Genomic DNA, 25,851 nt, shown 5'->3' with positions numbered 1-25,851 from the left:
GTTGGACATGAGTAATTTGAATAAATAAAATAACAAGTATAAAAACTCATTGTAGGGGACCATAGAAAAATATAAATAAAGATAAATCCCATTGTAGGGGACCATAGAAAAATGTAAATAAAGATTGTACCTCATTCTTAACTCATGATCATTATCTCATTACCAACATGCCAAAGACTAAGGTATATTTTGTAACACCCCGACCCTAAACAAATTAGGGAGGGGCCTAGTGTCATGAAATGCGCATCAAGGGCTAACAGTTGTCCTCACATATCAACACAAGTCCTTCCGACGCATTTTGTCCTCACTCATGCGCACCCCGAGAAAACTTCCTAGCAGGTCACCCATCTCAAGACTCTCCCAGCCAAGCATGCTTAACTATGGAGTATCTTGGCAAATGAGCTCCTTAAAAGGAAGATGCATCTAGCTGATATGAGTAGTATGTAAAACTCCTTTAAAGCAATCATGAGGGGTATTACACCGAGCCTCAAACCAATAACAAAATAATATGTTCAAACTTTTGATCTCATACTTGGATCAAATAATCATTCGTAAATTAATTTATAATATCTCAATAACGGCACAAGTTCCCAAATAACATAACAATTTGATTCATAAATATCTCGACTATTACGACAATAAAACTAATTCCCAAAATTAATTAATTCACAACCTAAAAAAATACTCTGCACTAATAACCCTAAAACCTCAAAAATAATACTCCCTAGAGCAACAAAATTAAAACCCTATAATAAAAACATAATCAATCGATATAGTACAATAAGATAATATAACAATTAAATTATATATCACCATAAATTTATATGTACAAACATGATCATATGATAACGAATCATAAAATTTACACATAATAATGCAGAGTACAATCAATAAACAAATTATAACCAAACAATTCCAATAAATAATTACATTATAATCAAGCAACTCCAAAAGATCAATAGTGAGATTACCTTTGGCTAGAAAAATATTAAAGGGTCGCCAAAGACTATGGGCTTTTGTGTCAAAGTATCCGAGTCATGCCAATTATTTCTTAGCAAATATAAAAAAAAAATAATTTGATTATTATATATAATGATGATGTTATGTGCATAAATTGGTGGAAGTGATAATGGATGGATTTTTCACGCACAACCGCAAAGAACAAAATCAATATGAACACAAATGAAACCAAACACACAGATGTACACTTCTGACATCATACTGGCTCTTAATTCATCATACAAAGTCGTGTCCAATCAAAACATGCAGAAAATTCACTTTCCATTTATGCCTCTTCCTTTTCCCGCTCCTAAACAGCTTATTACCCAAAAAGGAATTAGAGACACTTCTAATATTAAGGAATGAGGAACGGGGTAATGAGTTTGGCTTTAGAATCGGTTCTCTTAAAAGGAGGTTTTGGTTGCTTGAAAGGATTTGATCTTTGGAAAAATGAAAACTAATAATCCCACCTTTTTCACTTTTGTTAAAAACAATCCCACCTTTTCGAATTCCCAAAACAATCCCACCTTTGACTCCCAGCTTCTCAAAATGAGCCTTTTACCGGTTTGTGAAATGGGTAACTTATTTGTTGGGGTTTGGTGAGTCCAACTCACTGCGGAAATAAACCCGAGCCAAGGATCATGTTCGCAATAAATAATGTCACTAAAGCATAAAATAATCACAAAGGGAAAAATAGAAAATATACCTTTGACGCGTGGTAGCAGCTATATGCTCTGATACCACTGTTGGGGTTTGGTGAGTCCGACTTACCGCGGAAACAAAAACCCAAAAAAAAGACCGCACTCGCAATAAATAAAACCATAAACATAATTAAATTAAACACAAGATTAAGATAAAACGATTACCTTTTAGAGCGTGCTTCGCCCGACCAAATGGGCTCTTACTTGAAAGCTTAGCCCCGAAAACACGAGAGCCTCCAACGGAAATCCACCAGCAAGAACGACTATCGACTTTTAGGTCCGTTGCCTCGAGGTTAGTAAGGCCCGACCAAAACCCGAGTATTATACGAGTTTAAGGGATTTTGCAAATGCAATACCCTATTGAACTCCTACTTAAGCAAAGAATTCTCAAGCCATGATTTAGCTTTTCATAAGGAAGGATAGCTTGTGAATTCCATTAATCTTTTAGTGTGGGACTTTTTCAAAAAAATATCCCACATGGAAAGATTAATGAATTCAACCCTTAGTTAAATAAATCAAGGAACAAGTAACAAGTGTCACATGGTTAGGTGAGGACCATTTTCCCACTTGGTCCCTAAGGCAACTCACATGCATTGTGAGCTAACCATGTGTCACCCAACCTTGAGCCCCAAGTTGGGTTCGGTTGGGCCACTTTCTTTTGGCCCGTGTCCATGACGTCACCCGAGTCCACGACCCCTTGCCACATGTGCCGCCACCGTGGCAGCGCTGGCAACGTGGCACGCTGCCACTTGGTGGCTGCTACTAGGTGGCTGCCAACGTGGCGGTTGCCACTTGGCGGCTGCCAACGTGGCTGCTGCCACATGGGCTACCACATGGCACGCTGCCATGTGTGCTACCACGTGGCACACTCCTATTTAGCACACTCTTCTAGCCTTTTGCGTGGCTAGAATTTTACGTGTTACTTGAAGCATTTTCCCGTCTTGCCAAATCTTAAATTTTGGCTCGACATTTGAGATTCTTTGACGCTCGGTTTCGACGCTCCAAGCTCGAATTTCCGACGTCTAAATATTTATTTACTCGGGCGACTCATATTTTCTTCCGAATTAATTCGTCGAGTCGGTTTGTTCATTGCTTGGGTGTGACCCGAAGGGTTCAGTCAAGATTAAGCTGTAATATTAATTATACATTAATATTACTGATCGGAAGCGGCCTTCACCTAGGAATTCCGATCACTTGACCTTACCGAATATATTAGCTTTCTAATAATTCTGAACCCACTATCAGAATCATACACTTGTTCGAAGGACACCATTCCTTTCACTTGACCTTACTGAATATATTAGCTTTCTAATAATTCTGAACCCACTATCAGAATAACACTTGTTCGAAGGACACCATTCCTTTCAATCTCCCACTTGTCCTTCTGGACAAGTGTGCTTTTAGTGTATAGCCCTTTTCCTATGTCACTTAATGTCTCTTCATGAACTATAAGGTAAGATTATTTTATCATCCTTATTACGTCCAGAAGTGTTTCTCGATTCCGAGTCCGACTGTCAATAAACAGATGATTTCTAAAATCCATCCGAGCACGACAATGCATTTTTACAGTCTTTCTCTACGAGAGGCCTTGTAAACAACAAAGACATCTTCCCTAATTTTAATAGGGGGACATTTTCAGGCTTGTAATGTAGCTTCTCTTACTAAGAGGACCTAGCCGCCCGAGTGATGCCATTATAATCCCTTGTTACGGCAGGTGTTTGACAATAATCAAAGCGGACTAGTACTCAAACAAGAAAGCTCATAATACTCATGGTCAAGGAAAAAGGTTCCGATAGCAATAATGAGAAGTATACTTATGACGATTTTTAATCTCTTAAAGTATTCTCATAGGTCGTTCCAGTATGGTTCTAAACCAATACCTGTGCAAATGATTCATGACAATCATGTCCTTTTAGCACATGAAACGGTGCTATAAATCAAACTACACACTAATCACAACTGGTCATTAATCGTCCATTGTTTACATGACCTCGATTAGGGATAATTTTCGATTATAATATTCAACGTTCACTTAAAAGGTGTTTCCTTACCAAGACTGGTCTTGATACCCTATTTTGAATATTCCAAGAATCGAATGGACTCATTATTTAATTCTAAACCACAATTAAATAGCAAACGGAGTGATAAAAATTGCATGAAATTTTAAATTACTCCAAAACCTGAATGGTTCATCTTATGATAAATGGTTTTTCCAAATGTTGTAAGAGTATCACTCTTTATAAAACATCTATAGAAATCACACCCATATCTAATATGCTTGATTTCTTTCATGCAATTGTGAATGTTGTCGTTCACTTATTGCATAGGTTTAGTTATAACTACTTTGGTAATCTTAGCATTTTCATTACTGATCACTTTCATAATAAGATGATAAAATTTGAGAGTGTCATGGATTATATGTGATTTAGGATTTATTTTCTAAGTGATGGCTCCCACTCATTTTCATAATTAAGACCTTCAACTTGACAACCTACAATCATTAACGTTCATCAACGAACTTTCCATAGAACATCTTCTTTATTATCGCCTTTAAGGCAACAATATTCTCAACATATATTTTAGTAGGCTTCCTGATGATGCTTTGCTTGGGTCTCACAATGATTTGGGAGACCCTTATCACTTGTGATCATGGAAATTCACTTTAAATTCCCGCACATTACACATGGATCCATGTCCATGTTACCATTCTCAAGCCACGACTCATTTTAAGCTCGTGCTTATAAACGACTTCCTTGTTAAGGATCTAATCCTTGTTAAGGCTTGTGCTTGCAACATCAATTCTCAAATTGTATTTGTTTCCACAAGTCAAGAACTCATCCTGTTACTTATCCAAGTACTTTGGATGTTCTTGGCGATAATCTAACGATCTAATACATAGATTCAAGTTGATTGGTACTTCTTACATACTTCACTTGCTCTAAGCAAGTAAGTCCTGCCACGATTCCATATCATAGCATACATGATGGATTAAGTTGCAGAGTAATTCTCAATCTTATTCCATCCATGTGACATTTTAGCTCATTTAGTTTCACTGAGTCTTGCTAAATTATTTGCTATTTGATATGGTTGAAAGTCTCTACTAGAGTCTTTCTTGTTTGACTTAGTATTTAGCCTAGCTCATACTTAGTTAAAACATTTACTTAGTTTTATACATACGGGTCAAAAGTCTTTCAAAGTCCTTCAATTCATGTTTAACACGGTAAACTCCTTTACACGTTCAAACATTTTATTAAGTCTATACAATAGAACTTAATACCCAATACGTACTAAGTATCGTCTTTTGTTTGGTCCATCGTCAAAAATACTTTCAAATCTAAGCATTTAGCATTTGATAGTTGTTTCACAATAGAGTTCGTAAACTTCTCGTTGGACCTTTACTTTTGCTCCCACTAAACTTCTTATTCATAAGAATTTCTATGTTTCTCCATGAGTCAATCCTCTTATTAACTTTATGAGAAAACACGTTCCAATTCCTATATGCAATGCTTCCTTAAATCCCATAACGGATTCCTTGAGCTTGCTTTCAAATCTAACATTATTTATATTTTCAAAACCCTTAGACTATTTTCATAGTCATTTCCAAAATCCTTTTTTAGGAAGGCAATTTTGGTAACTATTTTGCCATATTTCATATGTGCAACTTTGCTAGAACAATCACGAAAAGACTTGAGCATTTCGATTGGTGAGTAGGTTTATATTAAAATCAACTCTGTGAATTTAATTGTATCCTTTTCATCCAATGTAGCTATGTATGCATATACATTTCCACATTTGTTAGTTTTCTCCTTGAAAACTTATTTGCAATCGATGAGTCTTTCACCGTTCATGCAAATTAATCAAGTTTCAAACATGATTTTTAAACATGGGGTCTGTTTCAGATTTTCATGGCCTCTAACCATTATTCGGAATTTGGATTTGTCATAGCTATGTTACAAGACATTATTCCTTTACTATCTAATAGTAAATAGTATGCTTGTAAGTCTTAGGTTTATTTCTTACTTAATAGAAATTTATAGGATTCAATCCAAGCCTTTGGTGAATTCTATACCTATACGGGGCAATTGCATCAACCACTGATTTTTAAGGCGCTCCAAAGTCCTTTTATTATGTTGATCTTACTCCAACAATTCTGATGTTTTGTGAGTAATAAATTCTCTTTTAAGGCACTTGTAAATGATGAAGCATTCTCACGAAGTCCTTTTAAGGTCTTCTGAGATTCTCAGTTCTAGTTTGTTGCTAAGCTTGATGATCATCGAGTTAATTTTCCTCCTACTTGTCGTTTTGGAAACGTGTTACTTTCCAAAAAGACACCACTTAGAGCAACAAACACTATGTTCTCAATTAGGTTGTGGAGGTAATGCTCGTGGTCTCACTTGATTGCTTACAAAGAGACATGTATATTGCCTTTGGGTAAAAGTTCGTTGTAAAACAAACAGTTAGCTCCCACTTGAGCTATCTTAGCCTTAAATGAGCCATTAAGCTCCCATTCAACCACTTAACTCTTGCTAATCCAGTGAGCTCCCACTGAGTCACTTAGCTCCCACTGAGCCAATGAACTCTCACTGTGGCTAAGAGTTTTAGACATATGCTTGAAAAGACATTTAGAAGATAATTCTACCCATAACTGAATATGGCGTCCTTTCTTAGCTTCGACATTTTGTTTAGTGTAACAATAGTCCTTCGTGCAAATCTCAAGAACTTTATGTGATCCATCATTGTTCGATTCATTTTAAATGGCATCGAGGTCTCCGTGAAGACACACTATTTCTTTGTGGAGTTATTTATGAAAATTTCAATTTCATAACTTTTTAATGGTCACGCTTGGCTCAAGCAAACATCGCTCAATCTAATCCAGGCGTTTTGATATCTTGCCAAGTCGATTATGTACTTCACCAAAATCTTCAACGATTTAAGGTCAAGTTTGTTCACGTTTGACGAATGTAGCCATATTCTTTCAAATTCTTTGTGAAACGTTGAAGTAAATGAATCCCCTTTAGCTTTCGGAGTCAATTGTCTATACCAAGAACAATAGCAATTTCCTATTTTATTTTTTCCCTTTGTGATTATAATTTTATTTCCTATTTTATTTTATAAAGCTTGTGATTATTTCCTATTTGTCCCTTTGTGATTATAATTTTATTTCCTATTATAAAATAATCACCAAAACCCCATCTTCTTTTATGCACTTGGATGAATTTATTTAATTTGGACTTGTTATAATTTTCATTTTTTCCTCAAAATTAATTGATTCTAAAATTAATTTAGCAATTGATTAAAATTATAAAATAGGAAATAAAATTATAATCACAAAGGGAAAAATAGGAAATAATCACAAGCAGCAGCGTGCTGCGTGCGTGCGTGTGTGCGTGCGTAGCGCAGCACATAGCTGCTGTGGTGCGACAGTGGTGCACGAGCAATGTGTGCGTTTTGTGTTGCTTGGTGCGGCAAGGGTACGTGTGTGCGCTATGATGCGAGGATTGTGATGGTGCGCATAGCTAGCATATGTATGCTTCACAAGGTACGTAAATAAGGATAATATACGTAGACATTGCTTGTGAAGCAATGTGATGCAATGAGATCGTGCGAGTTGTGTGCGAGTTGTGAGCACTCCAAATCTTAGTGCTAGGCACTTGGATATTTTGGACTAGGTAAAGTTTTGCTTATTTTGTCGTTTTAATTATTTTATTAATCTAATTTGGTTTTAATTATTTTAATAAAATTTTTTGAGGCTAGGACTCGGTTTTGAGCGGCATTGGCAAAATTTATTTTGACAAATTTTGGGTTTTACCGGCTTAATTAATTGGATTAATTAAGATGGATGCGGAATTTAGTGGGAGCTTCAATTATTAATTACATCAATTACATAATCGGTTAAACAAATTTGACTAGTTTTAATTTGGCGTGTTAATCGGATTAACCACCTAGATTAGTTACTAGTGCGAGCGCGTGTTTAATGCATTATTACTGGTTTATTGTTGTAAAATGCATGGGCCATTCACATATAGTGAATGGATGAATGGAATGTATATTCTCTCACAGGTTTTATAAAAATGGCAACTAGTGGGACCCGATTAGGATAGAAAATACGGACTGCGTGTCGTGATGTATTTTTTGTAAATCTAAATACGGTCTGCGTACCGTTGAGTATTTTTGTACCTTAATATTTAGATTAATCCTAGTCGTAGATACTAGTGTTGCATAATTATGGTCAAATCTTGAAAATGGAGGTTCTTGGAAGACAAAGCCATGAAATTGCAAAAGAAGACCTTTTGAAGAATTGAAGAATTCAAGGGGTCATGCTAGTTGCCAATATGCATCAAAATGCTTATGCTTTACATATTTATGATTATTTATACATGAATTATATATTAGATTCATGTTTAGGATTTCAAATGTTGTGATGATTAATTAAGTTCACTTAAATCAACCAACATAGAAACCCTAGGTCCCTAAATATTGAGTAAAATTGCCATTCCAAAACAACTCTTATCGACCTATTGAGAGTAGTGACGGGCTACGCCAAAGCGAGACATCACTACTACTCCCTAGACTCATAAGGCATACCGGGTATGCAAGTTGGTTTTGGTTGTACTCAACAGTGATGGAGTCCTAACATGTTGTGGCAAAGTGGATAAATTTTTGAGAGAGCATTAGATGCGACGATTTATTCAACCAAGATTGGCTTAGAGCCATTAGCAAAGCGTTGCTTACCTTGGGAGATTGAGTGCTAAGACAAGCCAAAGCATGCTTAGGCACTCTTTGTTTCTTTGGATCTTGGAATCGACTTATTCTCGCCAAATGGGGACAAATTTAATGCGTGGATAAGACGTTTAATAAGATTGAAAATTTGCATGAATACCTTTTAATTTTCAAACTTATTATGTTATTTACTTGATAAATGGTTATACTTTGCACTTATATATGTAGAATTCCAAATCAAATTTTATTGTTTTCCATGATTGGTAAAGGAAATCTTTGAAAATGGTTCGCAAAGAAAAGTAAAGCATTTTAAAATACAATTCTCATAAATGACTTTTAAGGACGGTTGGACATCATGTATTCAAAATACTAGGCAGTTTTGATAAAACATGAAGTATTGAGTTGCAAACTCAAAATTGTCAATATTGACAACCAACATATCTTTTTGGTTAATACATAGATGAGTAGGACTCATTAATGTATTAATTTGAGCATGAATTAAAGGAAAAGATGGAACTTTGTTTTACGGCGCATTAGATGCTTAATTATTCCTAACAAAGTATAAAAGTCAAAGTCTCTTAAAGAAATGGTTCTTAAAGATTATGAGATAAAGTATGATAAGAAATATAGGAAACGAGGAACAAAGAAAAGGAATGAGATTCCATTTTACTAAAGAATTCTTGTTATTGAAGTTAACTTAGCAACTCATTATCTTCAGAAAGTATCGGATACTTCTTGAGTGTTCCACTTTGAAAGTGACCTCAAACTGTTGAGCTAGGTTATCGACTTACAAGCTTTGAATGAAGCAAGTGGTACTACATCAGTTGTAAGGTTGTATACTTTGTTTAAAGACCTTTAAGCTAAGGTTGGAACAAATAAATGGTTATTGTGTTCCATAATCAACAATTGATCCGTTTACACATGGAAAGACTCACATTCAAAGCAATGAGCAATAGTTGCAAATTTATTTGAATGGCATGGTTGTCTAAACCATGAGTCAAGAATGCTTGATTATAGACAAACATTTTCTTAACATGATAAACTAGCAAAAGCTCAAAGTCATGGGCATGATTTGCGTTCTGAACATCTTTAGCAATGTCACATCGACAAGAACGTACTCAAGGCTCTATTAGATAGACTCTTAATAGTTGATCGATTCGGAATCGTTCTAAGACAAGCAAGTCTTACTTGTTGAAATCGACAAAGTAAAGAGCTATTGTTCTTGGTATAGACATTTGACTCCTAAAGCTAAAGATGATTCATTTACTTCAACATTTCACAAAGAATTTGAAAGAATTTGGCTATATCCATCAAATGTGAACAAACTTGATCTTGAATAGTTCAAGAGTTCAGTGAAGTACATAATCGACTTGGCAAGATATCAAAACGTCTAGATTAGATAGAGCGATATTAGCTTGAGCCAAGCGTGACCATCACAAAGTTATGAAATTGAAATTTTCATAAATAACTCCACAAAGAACATAGTGTGTCTTCACGGAGACCTCGATGCCATTTAAAAATGACTCGAACAATGATGGATCACATCCCTTCCTATAAAGTTCTTAAGATTTGCACGAAGGACTAATGTTACACTAAACAAAATGTCAAAGCTAAGAAAGGACGACATATTCAGTTATGGATAGAATTATCTTCTAAATGTCTTTTCAAGCATATATCTAAAACTCTTAACCACAGTGGGAGTTCATTGGCCCAGTGGGAGCTAAGTGACTCAGTGGGAGCTCACTGGATTAGCAAGAGCTAGGTGGTTGAATGGGAGCTTAATGGCTCATTTAAGGTTAAGATAGCTCAAGTGGGAGCTAACTGTTTGTTTTGCAACGAACTTTTACCCAAAGACAATATACATGTCTCTTTGTAAGCATTCAAGTGAGACCACGAGCATTACCTCCACAACCTAATTGAGATCATAGTGTTTTTTGCTCTAAGTGGTGTCTTTCTAGAAAGTAACACGTTTCCAAAATGACAAGTAGGAGGAAAATTAACTCGATGATCATCGAGCTTAGCAACAAACTAGAACTGAGAATCTAAGAAGACCTTAAAAGGACTTCGTGAGAATGCTTTCATAAGAATACTCAAAAGGACTTTACAAGTGCCTTAAAAGAGAATTTATTACTCACAAAATATCAGAATTGTTGGAGTAAGATCAACATAATAAAAGGACTTTGGAGCGCCTTGAAAATCAGTGGTTGATGCAATTGCCCCGTATAGGCAAAATCAGTGTTTTACAACGAACTTTTACCCAAAGACAATATACATGTCTCTTTGTAAGCATTCAAGTGAGACCACGAGCATTACCTACACAACCTAATTGAGAACATAGTGTTTGTTGCTCTAAGTGGTGTCTTTTTGGAAAGTAACACGTTTCCAAAATGACAAGTAGGAGGAAAATTAACTCGATGATCATCAAGCTTAGCAACAAACTAGAACTGAGAATCTTAGAAGACCTTAAAAGGACTTCGTGAGAATGCTTCATCAGAATACTCAAAATGACTTTACAAGTGCCTTAAAGGAGAACTTATTACTCACAAAACATCAGAATTGTTGGAGTAAGATCAACATAATAAAAGGACTTTGGAGCGCCTTGAAAATCAGTGGTTGATGCAATTGCCCCGTATAGGTATAGAATTCACCAAAGGCTTGGATTGAATCCTATAAATTTCTATTAAATTAGAAATAAACCTAAGACTTACAAGCATACTATTTACTAATAGATAGTAAAGGAATAATGTCTTGTAACATAGCTACGACAAATCCAAATTCCGAATAATGGTAAGACCATGAAAATCTGAAACAGACCCCATGTTTGAAAATCATGTTTGAAACTTGATTAATTTGCATGAAGGGTGAAAGACTCATCGATTGCAAATAAGTTTTCAAGGAGAAAACTAACAAATGTGGAAATGTATATGCATACATAGCTAGATTGGATGAAAAGGATACAATTAAATTCACGGAGTTGATTTTAATATAAACCTACTCACCAATCGAAATGCTCAAGTCTTTTCATGATTGTTCTAGCAAAGTTGCACATATGAAATATGGCAAAATAGTTACCAAAATTGCCTTCCTAAAAAAGGATTTTGGAAATGACTATGAAAATAGCCTAAGGGTTTTGAAAATATAAATAATGTTAGATTTGAAAGCAAGCTCAAGGAATCCGTTATGGGATTTAAGGAAGCATTGCATATAGAAAATGGAATATTTTTTCTCATGAAGTTAATAAGAGGATTGACTTATGGAGAAACATAGAAATTCTTATGAATAAGAAGTTTAGTGGGAGAAAAAGTAAATTATATAAAGATCCAACGAGAAGTTTACGAACTCTATTGTGAAACAACTATCAAATGCTAAATGGTTAGATTTGAAAGTATTTTCGACCTTGGACCAAGAAAAAGACGATACTTGGTACATATTGGTATTAAGAACTATTGTATAGACTTAATAAATTGTTTGAACGTGTAAAGGATTTTATCGTGTTAACACATGAATTGAAGGAATTTGAAAGACTTTCGACCCGTATGTATAAAACTAAGTAAATGTTTGAACTAAGTATAAGCTAGGATAAATACTAAGTCAAACATGAAAGACTCTAATAGAGACTTTCAACCATATCACACAACAAACAGTTTAGCAAGACTCAGTTAAACTGAATGAGCTAAAATGTCACATGGATGGAATAAGATTGAGAATTACTCTGCAATTTAATCCATCATGTATGCTGTGATATGGAATCGTCGCACAACTTACTTGCTTAGATCATGTGAAGTATGTATGTAGTACCAATCAACCTGAATCTATGTAATTTATCGTTAGATTGTGGCCAAGAACATCCAAAGTACTTGGATAAGTAACAGGATGAGTTCTTGACTTGTGGAAACAAATACAATTTGAGAATTGATGTTGCAAGCACAAACCTTAACAAGGATTAGATCCTTAATAAGGAAGTTGTTTATAAGCACGAGCTAGCAATGAGTCGTGGCTTGAGAATTGTAACATGGATATGGATCCATGTGTAATGTGTGGGTATTTAAAGTAAATTTCCATGATCACAAGTGATTAGGGTATCCCAAATCGTTGTGAGCCGTTTGGAGTGAAACCTAAGCAAAGCATCATCAGGAAGTCTACTAAAATATATGTTGAGAATATTGTTGCCTTAATAGCGATAATAAAGAAGATGTTTACAAGAAAGTTCGTTGCTGAACGTTAATGATTGTAGGTTGTCAAGTTGAAGGTCTCAATCATGAAAATGATCGGGAGCCATCACTTGGACAATAAATCCTAAATCACATATAATCCATGACACTCTCAAATTTTATCATCTTATTATGAAAGTGATCATCAATGAAGATGCTAAGATTAGCAAAGTATTTATAATTAAACCTATGCAGTAAGTGAACGACAACATTCACAATTGCATGAAAGAAATCAAGCATATTAGATATGGGTGTGATTTCTATAGATGTTTTATAAATAGTGGTACTCTTACAACATTTGGAAAAAACCATTTATCATAAGATGAACCATTTAGGTTTTGGAGTAATTTAAAATTTCATGCAATTTTTATCACTCCGTTTGCTATTTACACTACTAGGAAAAGGGGTTTTTACGACGAAAATATTTGTCGTAATAAGGCTCAATAGTCGTCGTTAAAACCTTTCACTACAATACTTATTTCGTCGTGCTTTTGTCGTAATAGGTTCCGACGTTATTGGTTTTAACGACTACGTTTGTCGTTAAATTTATTCGACGAAATAGTAGTTCGTCGTTACTTAATTACGACAATTTGACTTTTTGTCGTTATTTGTAGATTTAATAGCGTCGAACTATTACCAACTTACGATTAACAATTTTATAGTTAAAATTTTTTCTAACGGTAACTAAATTTTGAATTGATATCTTACAACAACAAAATATTTCGTCGTTAAAATAAATCGTACAAAATTAATAAACTATTTTGCTTTATCCCACCCGTTCTCATCTGCTAGATACTTATTATGGTAATAAGGAAAAAACACAATAAACATAAATGTACAAAACAGAAAACCAAAAGATTCATAACTTAATATTAAATTAGATTTAATGTATTTTAAACCAAGTACCATCCAATATAACAAGACAAAATAGTATGTTTTAAAGGAATATCTAAAAAGAATTCTGATATCTTAAACTTTAAACAAAAATAAAAATAAAAATAAAAAATTTATTAGAGATCCTAGATCTTCAATGATATATTGCAGCTACTCATCATGTGCCAGATTAAGCTGATCCATCCTGTGAAGGTATAGTGACATTAAGCTGTGTCACTAACATTTCCTGAAATAATTTCATTCTAGACTCAACTGATCCAATGCAACCTTTTAATTCATTGTTTTCCTCTTGTACTTGTTCAACGCGGTTTATAAGAACTTGGTTTTGTTTTTTAGAGGCATTCAATTCAACTTGAAGTTCTTCTCTGCTAGGTTGTGGTCCTTGAATATCTTTCAGCTTTATTCCTCCTCCATAGCCTATTACTCGATCTCGAGACTTGGATTTAAATACCTTTTGTGCTACCTGCACATGTGATATAGATTTTATAATCATTAAAAGCTTAAAATATACATTAATATGAAAATATATGTTAAGAGAACAAAAATTTATGTGCTTAATATTGTATGTTACACAATTAGTTATGACTTACATCAAAAAATATATTCCTATTAATATACATAGATTTCCATCTTGAGTTTTATGAGTTACATCCTGATTCATAGGGGTTATCGTTGTTTAGATATTACCACTAATAAAATCATCATCTCTAGACATGTCACATTCGATGAAAACACTCTTCCGTATCGAAATATTAGTCAATTACGTGCCACCGATTATTATTTTCTTAGCGTCAATGACCCATCCCCCATTTTTAATCATTTTTTAGCCATTAATCGTGCAAGACAGCCTACACCGCAGGCAGGCCGCGGCACACATCTGCACACCGCAGGCAGCCTGCCAGACCACGCAGCTCCACCTCAGAGAGGCATCCCTCGCTCCTCACATACACAATCTGCATACGCACCTCCACCTCAGAGATGCATCCCTCCTAGTACACCTACAAGACCACCTCCTTTAACCCCCCCATGCAAACTCGGTCCAAACACGGTATAGTTATATCGAACCCGAAGTATGGTAAAAAAGTACTATAAAACAAACTAGGATAATCCAGATTAAAAAGAAACAAAGAAGCAAGTTTCTAATCCAAACATTACAAAAACATGGTAATTAAGGGGTAATACGCTAGCTAGTACATTAGAAGAGACAAGGTTTAAGATAAATATTGTCTTAACTCTCTACATTTTTGTTCTTTATTATCTATCCTATATATAGTTTCCAGCAACAATAAACTAGTTTGGGATTGCATTGTTTAAAGTTTCCAATAACAATAAACTACTTTGATGTGTTGAAGGAAAAAAAAAGGTTTATATCATTCATGCAATTTCAGTTATTTATATAAAAAGAAGTCTCTAGCAAAAAAAATAAATTACGGCATTAATTGAAATTGAAAATTATAACACAATGATAAAAAAAAATAGTACAAGCAAAGTTACCTCAGCGTGGGAAAGAGATGGATCTTTTTCCATTGTTTCTCGAATTTCATTCTAAAACACAACATTAAAAAATTGTTACTTGTTTACACAGGGTAATAACATTAAGCAATTAATGGACATACCAGTTTTTGTGTGGTCTCGACATTTGGAAGTTCGGTGCCTTTCTTTCAGGTCGAATAGAACGCATCAACTAAAGTTGGCTCATTTCCCTTATTTTCCCCCTTTATAAGAAAGAAAATCATTATTTTGTCATTAATTTGCATTTTCATAATTTCGTTCAAGACGATTAAATCTTGTTTCCACACTGTCCATATACCTAAAGCAAAGAGTCATGCACTCTTCTGCAAGATAACCCTCTGCAATTGAAGCTTCTAGACGAGCCCTATTTCTTACAAAAGATTTAAGCTTATACATATATTGCTCAATATGATACATCCATCTAAACTGAACCGGACCTCCAATTCTAGCTTCATTAGCTAAATGAATAGGTAAATGCATCATCACATCAAAGAAGGAAGGAGGGAAAACCTTCTCTAATTTACAAAGGGTAATAGGGATTTGGGACTCTAATCGCTTCAACTCCTCCACATTTAATACTTTAGCACATAAAAAAGTAAAATACATCGACAACTCAGTAAGTGCTTCACGTACAAGTGGAGTGAGTAGACCACGTATTGCCAAAGGTTGAAGATGTTCAAGTATTACATGACAATCATGGCTCTTTAAACCCGAAATTTTAGAATCCTTTAAGTTGACACAATAAGATATATTTGATGAAAAACCATCAGGAACTTTTAATTCTTTTAAAAAGTTGCAGAAAGTTTTCTTCTCGGAGACAGAAAATGTAAATGGAGCAGGAGGTAGTTTAATTTTGTCCCCATCTTCTATAGGGTGCAGTGTGGACCTTACCCCCATGGCTTTCAAGTCAAGACGTGATTTTAAAGTGTCTTTGGTCTTCCCATTAATGTTCATAATTGTCCCAAGAATGCTATCACATATATTTTTCTCAATATGCATCACGTCTAAATTGTGTCGCAATAGTTGTGCCTTCCAGTAAGGAAGCTTAAAGAAAATGCGTTTCTTATTCCAATTATCACCTCTAAGATCGTGCTTTATTTTTTTCTTCACTTGTGGATCATTAGACAATACAATGTTTTCGAGATCCTCAAGTTGATGAAGAATTTCATCTATAGAGCAGGGTTTTGGAGGTAGACTACGCTCGACTTTCCCATCAAATGAATCCTTGTCCTTTCTCCACCTATGATTCATTGGCAAATAGCATCGATGACCCATATAACATTCTTTGCCTCCATGAGATAGCCACTCTGAACGTGTATCCTTCTGACAACAAGGGCATGCTAAATATCCCTTTGTACTCCACCCTGATAACATGGCATATGCTGGAAAATCATTTATAGTCCACATTAATGATGCACGTAGGTTAAAATGATTTTGAGCTGATGCATCAAAGGTCTCAACACCATTGTCCCATAGGTCCCTCAATTCCTCAATTAGAGGTTGCAGATATATGTCAATGCATCATCAGGTCCTTTAGGACCAGGAATACAGGAATGAGCATTGATAATATCAAATAAGACTGTTTCATACATAGTTCAGGTGGTAAATTATATGGAATAAGTACCACTGGCCAAATACTATATGGTGTCTTTGAATTTGCAAAAGGCTGAAAACCATCACTAGCAAGGCCTAATCTAACATTTCGAGGATCGGAAGCAAAATTCGGAAACTCTTTGTCAAAGGATTCCCAGGCTAATCCATCAACTGGGTGTCTCATTGTACCATCTTTCTTCTTTTTACCATGATGCCATGTCATCAAAGATGCAGTCTTTGAGCACATGAACAATCGTTGGAGCCTTGGTTTTAGTGGGAAGTAACGTAGTGTCTTATGGGGTATCTTTTTACCATTTTTCTTACACTTGTCTTCCCCATTATTTTGTTACTTTTCCATCTTGATGCACCACATATATTGCATGAGTCCAAGCTTTCATTCTCCTTCCAATATAACATGCAATCATTTACACATGCATCAATTTTCTCATAAGAAAGCCCGAGATCTTTTATGGTCTTCTTTGCCTCATAATAAGAATCTGGTAAATTTGATTCTTTCGGTAAAAGTTCCTTCTTCAAGAAATCCAAAAGCATGGTAAATGACTCATTACTCCAACGGCCAAGAGTCTTGATATGAAGAAGTTTTAATAGTGCAGACATCTTAGAACTCTTACAACCTTCATAGACAGGGTCTTGTGAGTCCTTCATCAAGTTATAAAATTTTTTGGTAGCCATATTTGGCTCCTCAACATCATTAAAAATGGAGGAGGAACTACCATCGATATCATCAAGATTATTAGGATATAAATCCCTCAAGATATCGAACACCTCATTATCGTTTTCATTTTCTTCAACATCATCATCCCCGTCAGATTAAGTAGGCTCATTTAACCCTTCCCCGTGATGATACCAAAAGGTATACCTCTTAACAATTCCAAAGACTAATAAATGTTGTTTAATTTTTTCCTGATCACCAGATTCTCCATTAACACATTTTGAACAAGGACATCGAATTGTCTCAGTTTTTAACTTTTCAAAAGCATAATCTAAAAAACTATTTACTCCTTCTTCATATGAAGGGTCATTAACATAATCTTCAATGGACATCCAATCTTTATCAGGAGTCATATTTACCAAGTTATTAAAATTAAGGGAATAAATTAGCTATATAAAATGTGCAAATTCAACACAAGAATTCTATCAATACTAGTCATGTGACAACATTACCTTAGTACATATATACAAGATTTAAATAATGATGCATGAAAAGGAAAAAAAATTAAAAGGAATACAAACGTGCCACTACTTTAATCAAGTGTTTAAAATGAAAAAAAAGGAAAAGTAAAAAGGATAGTAGAATAAGATAGATTGTCTAGATAAATATTAAGAGTATAATAGCATTTAGCTGTTATTGAAGTGTTATTCCTTTCTAGTCCTCACTCAAAATCAATACTACTTATTTTATTATTTGTTTCTTCTCTCATATCCCTTACGTTTTAATAAAATTTAACTCGTACTATCTTTTCCTTTAATTTTCTATTATTTCGACTACTCCACTTACATCTTTTTCTATTAAATTCAATTAACTTATCCTAAAATTATGTGTTGCTCAAAGTGTTTTTTTAAGTGAAAGTTAGATTTCATAAATCAATAATTATCCAATGACATTAGATGAGCCAAGTCACATAGCCTGCTATGGACATTGCTCATATGCTAGCAAAAAAATAACCTCACAGCAACAGTCCTAATAGTTTGAGATGGAAATAACAAGAGTACTAAAACTCATCATAATAAAGCCACATAACCACAATTTTTGAGAACTTCTAAGATATTGACGCCTTGTATACTTGATTTATAGCCACCATAATGAACACAATCACACGTTAAAGTTGACTTTTCAATAATCTTTTCACTAATCCTATTAAATAATACACTATAATCTTTCAAATATCACAGGAATCAACTAATTAAAACCAATCAAACTAAAAACCAAGAAATTAATACATACGCAAGAAACAATTAAACTTTGTATTGAGTTGACATGTGGGATTTACATATCGAACTTAACAGAGACAAACGATGATCGGCTAAACTAACGGGAAACTGATTATCTCAACAAACACCCAAAAAATACACAATAAAACTAAACAGAAAAATGAATAAATTAAAAATTATATAGCACATGCAAGGAATTAAGGTCGAAATTTGATAGAGTAATTAAGAAAATTTACCCTTTAATTGACTTTCAAACTGAAATTTTGTGACGAATCGACGAACCCTAATTACTGATCAACTTAAACCCAATTCACCTACAAGCAAGAATCTGTTGATGGCCCTTGAGAATTGTTTGAAGAATTGGCTGAAGCAAATTACTAGAAGCAAGCAAATGAAATTTGATGATTATTGAATAAACTAACAATATTAATGGGTGGTGAGGTTTAGGGGAAGAAGAAAGGAAATAAGGTTTTAATAAATTGTGCCTTTTGTTTTTGATAGAAATATTTGATATTTTGATGATTACTTTGCCCGGGCTCTAATCCCGCGTTAGATGAATTCACTTTTCAGCACTTGCGACAAAATATGATTTATTATTAGGAAAATTTGCAAATTACCACCCAAAAATAGTATCAATTTCTAAATAACAACCCAGTTAAAATTTTATTTTAAATTACCACCCACTAAAATAATTTTTTATGCAGATTACCACCTTTTTCAATTTTCCGTTTGATTTCAGGTGAGTGGGGCCCACATTCGATATTTCCCTCCTAAATTTTTTTATTTTCTTTCGAGTTCACATTGTAAGCTATTCTTCTCTCAATTTTCTCATTCAATTCTCTCTGCAAATTCACCTAACTCCATAAATTCTGACCCGGTCTTCAAATTTAGATCCTAAATTGTAGATTAAAACCCTAAATTAGTTTAAGTTGAGAGAAAAATTTGCTCCTGTGTAATTGGGGTTTAACTTGAAGGTTGTTTGCGAAAGTCACCATTGTTGGGCGTCTGCTGGGGACCACGTGCTGAGTTCATTGACCTGACAATTGCTTGCTGTCAATGGCGACGTCATAGGTTAGCAATTTAGTTCCTTGTCTTTAATTTTGTAAGTTGTTGGTTGGTGATGGTAGAATTGCAATTTTGTTGAAAATTAGGGTTTAATTTGTACTTTGTTGAATTATTTAATACATTTCAACTATTGTTTAATTGTTGGTTAATTGTTTAAGTATAGATGTTGGTAGGACAGTGATGTAGGGTATATGTTTATTGCTGTTATGTATGTATGTTTGGTTTAAAAAAGTCTTCATTTTTTCCTAAATCTCCTTATTTTGCTATTACATGCACAGATTGCTGGTCCTGTTCAATTAGTTGATGTTAAGGTTAGGTTAGGGGGTGTGTTTGTGAACAAAAAAATAAGGGGGAAGACTTTCTGTGGCTATGAGGGTGGCTGGGAATATTGGAGGTATAAGTGTAAATTGAGTGAAATGTCAGTGGACTTGCTGAGGGAATCTTGTATTTGGGGGTTTGTGAAGCTAGACTTACATGTGCCAGACTCATGGAATATTTGGTACAAACGAAAGGGCAAGACTTGATCAAATGGTAAAAAAGAAATTTTGAGTGAAGATGATGTAAAGGGCTTTTTGGAGACAAAGACAAAGAATGAGTTTGTTGTAGTGTATTGTACTAGCCAAGTACCCAGTATTGTACAACCCACCCAAAACAGAAAAACCAAAGCTGATAAGCCCACGGAACTTAGGAGAAGCCCTAGGTTTAAGCTGAATGTGGAAAATACAGATAAGGTTGTAGATCAGACTGAAGAGATAGGTCCATATGAGACTGTGACAGGGAAGAAATCATCAAGGAAGATATTGTTCTCTGAGAGTGTTAAAGGGAAGAAGAAGCAAGGGGAACAGGAAGGTAGTTCTGGGAGAAATACAGTGAAGGGAAAGGGTACAACCAAGGGTAGGAGGAAGAAGAAGACAGGGAGGGAGGTTGAGTTGGAAACAGAAGCTGGATCTGGCTCCTCCAGCTCTGATTGTTATGACACTAACCTTGATTGGGATATAGGGGAAGAGAAGGGGTTAGATGAGGATGCTGAACTTGAAGAAAATGTGAACAACACTATTCAGAACATAATTCAAGAGGTCAACCTAAGTTTGGAGTTTGTGAAAGATAAGAGAGAGGATGAGTTGCAGAACAAGGAGTTGATCATTGAAAGTGAATTGTTGAGCAAAGAAGTTTTTTTGCAGAGAGAGTTTAGTTCTGATTCAGAGGAGTTGGATAGCCCTAAGTGTTCTGATGATGAAGAAGACAAGTACCCATGGTTTCATGCCTCAACAGACTTCAAGAAACCAATAGTCTTGGTGAAAGGACAGAAGTTTATCAACAGTAAACTGCTTAGGAGAGCATTGAGGGTTCATGCAGTTGAGAATAGATATGAATATTGGTACTTGCACAATGACAGCAGCAAGTTAACCATCCACTGCAGGAGGAGATGTCAGTGTAAATGGAATGTAAAAAAGTGTAGGCTGCCTAAGTGTACTTGTGTTGGAGGGAGGAGATGCCATTTTAAGGTGGTTGCTAGGAGATCTGTCAACCAAGATTTTTGGCAGATTAAGAATGTGAATCTTAAGCATAGGTGTGTAAGGGTAAAAAGCAATCTCAATCTTACTGCTGAATTTCTAGCTGAGAAGTACATTGAGGATTGGAGAAGTGATCCAGGGTGGAAGCTAAAGGGATTCATTAGGAGGGTGTTAACTGATCTTACATAGAAATTACTTATAGCAAAGCTTGGATGTCAAGGGCAAGAGCAAAGCTAATGATCTATGGTTCAGCAGCACAACAATATGCCAGAGTTTGGGACTATGGAAAGGCTCTCATGAAGTATAACCCTGGGACACAATGTAATGTTGTTATTGATGGGATTGAGAAACCTGAGCCCCCATTATTCCTTAGGATGTTTGTTTGCCTAGCTCCTTTGGCAAAGGGATTTTTGTCTGGTTGTAGACCCTTAATAGGGGTTGATGGATGTCATCTCAAGGGTCCATACCCAGGGCAGATACTTGTTGCAGTAGGGAAGGATGGCAACAACAATATTTATCCCATTGCATGGGCTACATGTGAAATAAAGAACACAGAGACATGGGTGTGGTTCCTAGAGAGCCTAATGAAGTCCTTAAAAGATGAAAATGAAGGGCTTGGGTTCACCTTTATGTCAAACAGACAAAAGGTGATGAATTACTTACTACTAATATATTATTTTTCAACCTAACATACATTCTTTTTTATGTAATGCATTACTTTTGATTTTAAAACAGGGGTTGTTAGAAGCTTTCCTGCAGGTAGTCCCTAATGCAGACACAAGGTATTGTGTCAGACACATTTGGGCCAACTTCAAGTTGTAGTTTAGTGGAGCAACATTCAAAGAGCTATTTTAGGCAGCAGCCAGGGCTACAACACAGGTATACATTCACCTCAAATTGGCTATCTGTGACTGTCTGTGACTGTGAGTGTGTGAGTGAATCAGTGACTGTCTGTGAGTGTGAGTCAATGACTGAATGAGTAACTGTTACTGTCTTGTGAGTGTGAGTGAATCTTTGTGACTGTGACTGAATCTCTGTGACTGTGTGTGGCTGTTTGTTTAGCTGAATCTGTTTATGTAGATGTGTGTGTAAGTGTGGTTGTAAATGTGTTCTTGTCCTTTTTGTAGTTTGATTTTGAAGTGGCAATGGAGTCAATAAGGTTCTTGTCTGAGGATGCATTTGAATACCTAGCTGACATCCCAGCTGAGCATTGGTCTAGACATGCTTTTAGTTCATTCCCAAAGTCAAACATGTTGCTTAACAATGTTTGTGAGACTTTCAATATTGTAATCAAAGAAGCTAGGGATAAGCCCATATTGACTCAGATGGAGTGGCTTAGGAGGTATATGATGAAAAGAAACAATGATAAATGGGAAAGTTATGAAAAAAATGGAGGGAAAAGTAGTTCCATATGTAAGAAAGGCATTCCAAAGGATAGAACCAGCAGCTAGGCATTGCATTGTACAAGTATCTAGAGGTGACACTTATGAAGTAGAGCTTAATTCTGACATAGTTAAAGTGGACCTAAGCAAAGGTACTTGCACTTGCTATCATTGGGAGCTAACTGGTATCCCTTGTGTCCATGCATATGCATGCATCATGGACAAAAGGGCAGACCCTGAAGAGTATGTGGACAGTGCTTACTTTGTGTCCACATACATGTTAGCATACAGGTATGAGGTTGCACCTATGCCTGGTCCAAACCATTGGGAGAAGGTGAAGCTAAGGGAGCCACTACCACCAGCCATCAAAGTACAGCCTGGGAGGCCTAAGAGTAAGAAAAGAAAGCTAGAACAGGGAGAAATTGTGGGGCAGAGCCAGCAAGAAGAGAAACCAGTCAAGAGAAGGGCAACATGTAAGAATTGTGGCCAGCTTGGACACTATGCTTAGACCTGCAACAACCCATCAGTGACACCAGTGGTTGTATCATCCCCTAAGAAAGAAGGTGGTAGACCACATTTGAATACTGAGTGGGTGAATGACCAAAGGAAGATGAAAGCAGAAAGGGCATCAAGAAAGGTGATTTAAAGTTAATTTATGCTAATTGTAGTGTAGGTTTTAAGTTTTTTAGCACTAAAAGTTTTTTTTTTTTCAGAGTGCTGTTAGTGGTACACCTGGACCACATAGTATAGCCAGGAAGAAGTTCCCCCAGGAAGAGCATAGAAAGAAGCAGCAGCAGAGTGGTCAACAGCAGAGTCAGCATCAAAGTGAGCACCAGACTCAACAGTAGACTCAGCAGAGCCAGGCTTCAACTACAACAGTTGCCACAGCCTATGCACAAGATTCAGAAGCACCAAGAAGCAAGTTGCACACTATTAGAATGACTAGGGAATAGAGTACTTTGAAACAATCTTAGTTGAACAATGAAAAGTTTTTTTTTTTTTTAAAAACAATCTTAGTATTTGAACAATGTTAAGTCTTTTTTTAAGTAGTTGAACAATGATGACTGCCTTTGTTTCAATCTTTTGGATTCTGTTTTGAATTGGTGAATGACTAGTTGTTGATTGCATTGGCAAGATAATTATTTTGAATTTTGTTAATACTTTTTGTTGTTTTATTTCAATGATTATGTGATTGTGTCATTGATGCCAAAATACAAACAACTCATGCCAAAATTGATACCAAAATAACTTGTTTCATTGATACCAAAATAACTTGTTTCATTCATACTACATACAAATAACACCACAAATCATCATTTTAATCAGCACACCTCCCACTCAAACCAACTTATTAAGTACAACACTACCTAAAACTAATAACACTAAACACATAAGAACTACAATAACCAAAAGCTTGCTGTCAGAACCACCATTGCTGTGGAGCATCTTCTTCCTGTCACCATTTAGGGCCTTGCATTTCAATGTCAGAGTATCCACCTCATTGAGCAAGCATCTTCTTTGGGCAGTGAGATCATCAACCTGAACTTTGAGTGTGTTCACTTCACCCTTCATCAACTTTTTGTCAAGCACCAACTGGTTAATCACCTCTCTCTGTCACTTAGTCCCTTCACTATCAACCCATTCAAAACACTTACACCCCCTAGTTTCAGTGTTAGGGTCATAGAACTTGCAAGCCTTGAATTTCCTGCCTGGGTTAGAAGTAGTCCATGATGTCAACTTTGCAAAAGGCAAGCCACAGTTGCATTTCTTCTGGTTTGTGGGAGATGTGTTATTCCAAGACATTATCAGACCTAAAATGAGCATAAAACAAGTCAGTTAAATCAACAATAACAACAACCAACCAAGTACACAACACTGCTTACTCACACCTATTCACTGTGGTGGTTGGCCACCATAATCAGGATAACCAGGGGGTGGCCAAGTCCCATTTTGCTTCATCCTGTACTCAAGTATACAGTCAGCCAAGAAACCAGGCTCATCTGTGCTTCCAACATGTATGGTGTAAAACTCCTGATTAGGTAATCTCCTAATCATCTTGAACAAATCTCCATCATCTTCTAAAGTCCAATACTTTCCTTTATATAAGTACTGGAATATGGGGTACAAAATGTCAATTGATCCTTCTATAGGATCATCCATATCACGAAGTTGATCTTCAAATGCTATTGCAGTATCTTGTAAGTTACTTTTGCCAATCTCATATTCAAGGTCAATAACTATAGTCAAATACTTAAATCTGAGAACCACCTTATTCTCTTCCATTTCTGCCATAATAATTCCAACAACAAATAAACATAACAGCTTAAAACATGCTTCAACCAATTCTAAGAGTACTTAATTAAGTGTAAACATTGCAAACACAACTTACCCAGTACTAACAGAAATTCAATGACAAAACACCTAAATTGGGCAAACAACATTAACCCTAATTAACTAAACACTTAGTTTCCCTCAATTCGATTGGAAAATAATCCTAATTAGCAAAGAAAGTAAAACCTAATCAACTAATCAACAAGTTTTCCCCAATTTCAGCACCATTAGTATCTTGTAAATTTAAAGAATGTAATAGGTTACCTGATGCGAATTCACCTCTAACGATTCTTCAAGATGTTACAGCAAATACAAGGGCCTGAAATTTGAGGAATTTGGGGAAATTTTGATGTACAAATCGCAAATTAGGGTAGGAGTAATGTTAAATAGGGGAAAATCGGGGAGAAATTCAATTAGGAAGGGGAAAATAGCCGTTACTAGCCGTTAGGTGGGCCCCACTCACCTGAAATCAAACGGAAAATTGAAAAAGGTGGTAATCTGCATAAAAAATTATTTTAGTGGGTGGTAATTTAAAATAAAATTTTATTTGGGTGGTTATTTAGAAATTGATACTATTTTTGGGTGGTAATTTGCAAATTTTCCTTATTATTATTTTATTTATTTATCATCTACCATATTAACGACGCTTATAGAGTTATTAATTTAACCTTTTATATTCACATTCAACCATGTACGACCACCTGCTAAGAATGTCGTAATAAAGGGACTTACTAAGGTTATTAACGACAAAAAACTCATTTTATCGTTATTACTTTGTCGTTAAAACTGTTAATTCTAGTAGTGTTAATTGTGGTATAGAATTAAATAATGAGTCCATTCGATTATTGGAATATTCAAAATAGGGTATTATAGGCGTCGCTCGAAGTGCGCCTACGTTAAAGCATGTGATGAATATGCTTGGCACTCATAGGAAGTGGGAATTGACATATACGATTAGGGACAAGGAAAGTAGGGA

At 35.3% G+C, this 25,851-nt stretch overlaps 2 protein-coding genes across 3 annotated transcripts; one reads left to right on the top strand and one right to left on the bottom strand.

The window, feature by feature from the left end:
- Nucleotides 1-13,476: 13,476 nt before the first annotated feature.
- On the bottom strand, nucleotides 13,477-19,280 carry LOC110719160. Of its 2 annotated transcripts, none has more exons than XM_021898066.1 (3): nucleotides 15,142-19,280; nucleotides 15,020-15,070; nucleotides 13,477-13,988 (listed from the first exon to the last, which is right to left on the bottom strand). In XM_021898066.1, the coding sequence occupies exon 1, from the start codon at nucleotides 16,442-16,444 to the stop codon at nucleotides 15,272-15,274; it is 1,173 nt and encodes a 390-aa protein (XP_021753758.1). In that variant the 5' UTR covers nucleotides 16,445-19,280; the 3' UTR covers nucleotides 13,477-13,988; nucleotides 15,020-15,070; nucleotides 15,142-15,271. The 2 variants fall into 2 exon arrangements, with proteins under 2 accessions (XP_021753758.1, XP_021753765.1); XM_021898073.1 differs by having other exon boundaries at nucleotides 15,020-15,240; nucleotides 18,820-19,154.
- A 2,094-nt stretch (nucleotides 19,281-21,374) lies between these two features.
- On the top strand, nucleotides 21,375-23,052 carry LOC110731077. Its single transcript, XM_021910944.1, has 6 exons — nucleotides 21,375-21,809; nucleotides 21,898-21,944; nucleotides 22,107-22,111; nucleotides 22,225-22,244; nucleotides 22,290-22,504; nucleotides 22,638-23,052. The coding sequence occupies exons 1-6, from the start codon at nucleotides 21,375-21,377 to the stop codon at nucleotides 23,050-23,052; spliced, it is 1,137 nt and encodes a 378-aa protein (XP_021766636.1).
- The last annotated feature ends 2,799 nt before the right edge of the window (nucleotides 23,053-25,851 follow it).

Source organism: Chenopodium quinoa, unplaced genomic scaffold, assembly GCF_001683475.1.
Source record: "Chenopodium quinoa cultivar QQ74 unplaced genomic scaffold, ASM168347v1, whole genome shotgun sequence".
Lineage (NCBI taxonomy): Eukaryota > Viridiplantae > Streptophyta > Magnoliopsida > Caryophyllales > Amaranthaceae > Chenopodium > Chenopodium quinoa.
The sequence above is the reverse complement of the archived record's forward strand: the minus strand, read 5'-3'. Positions and strand labels throughout refer to the sequence as shown.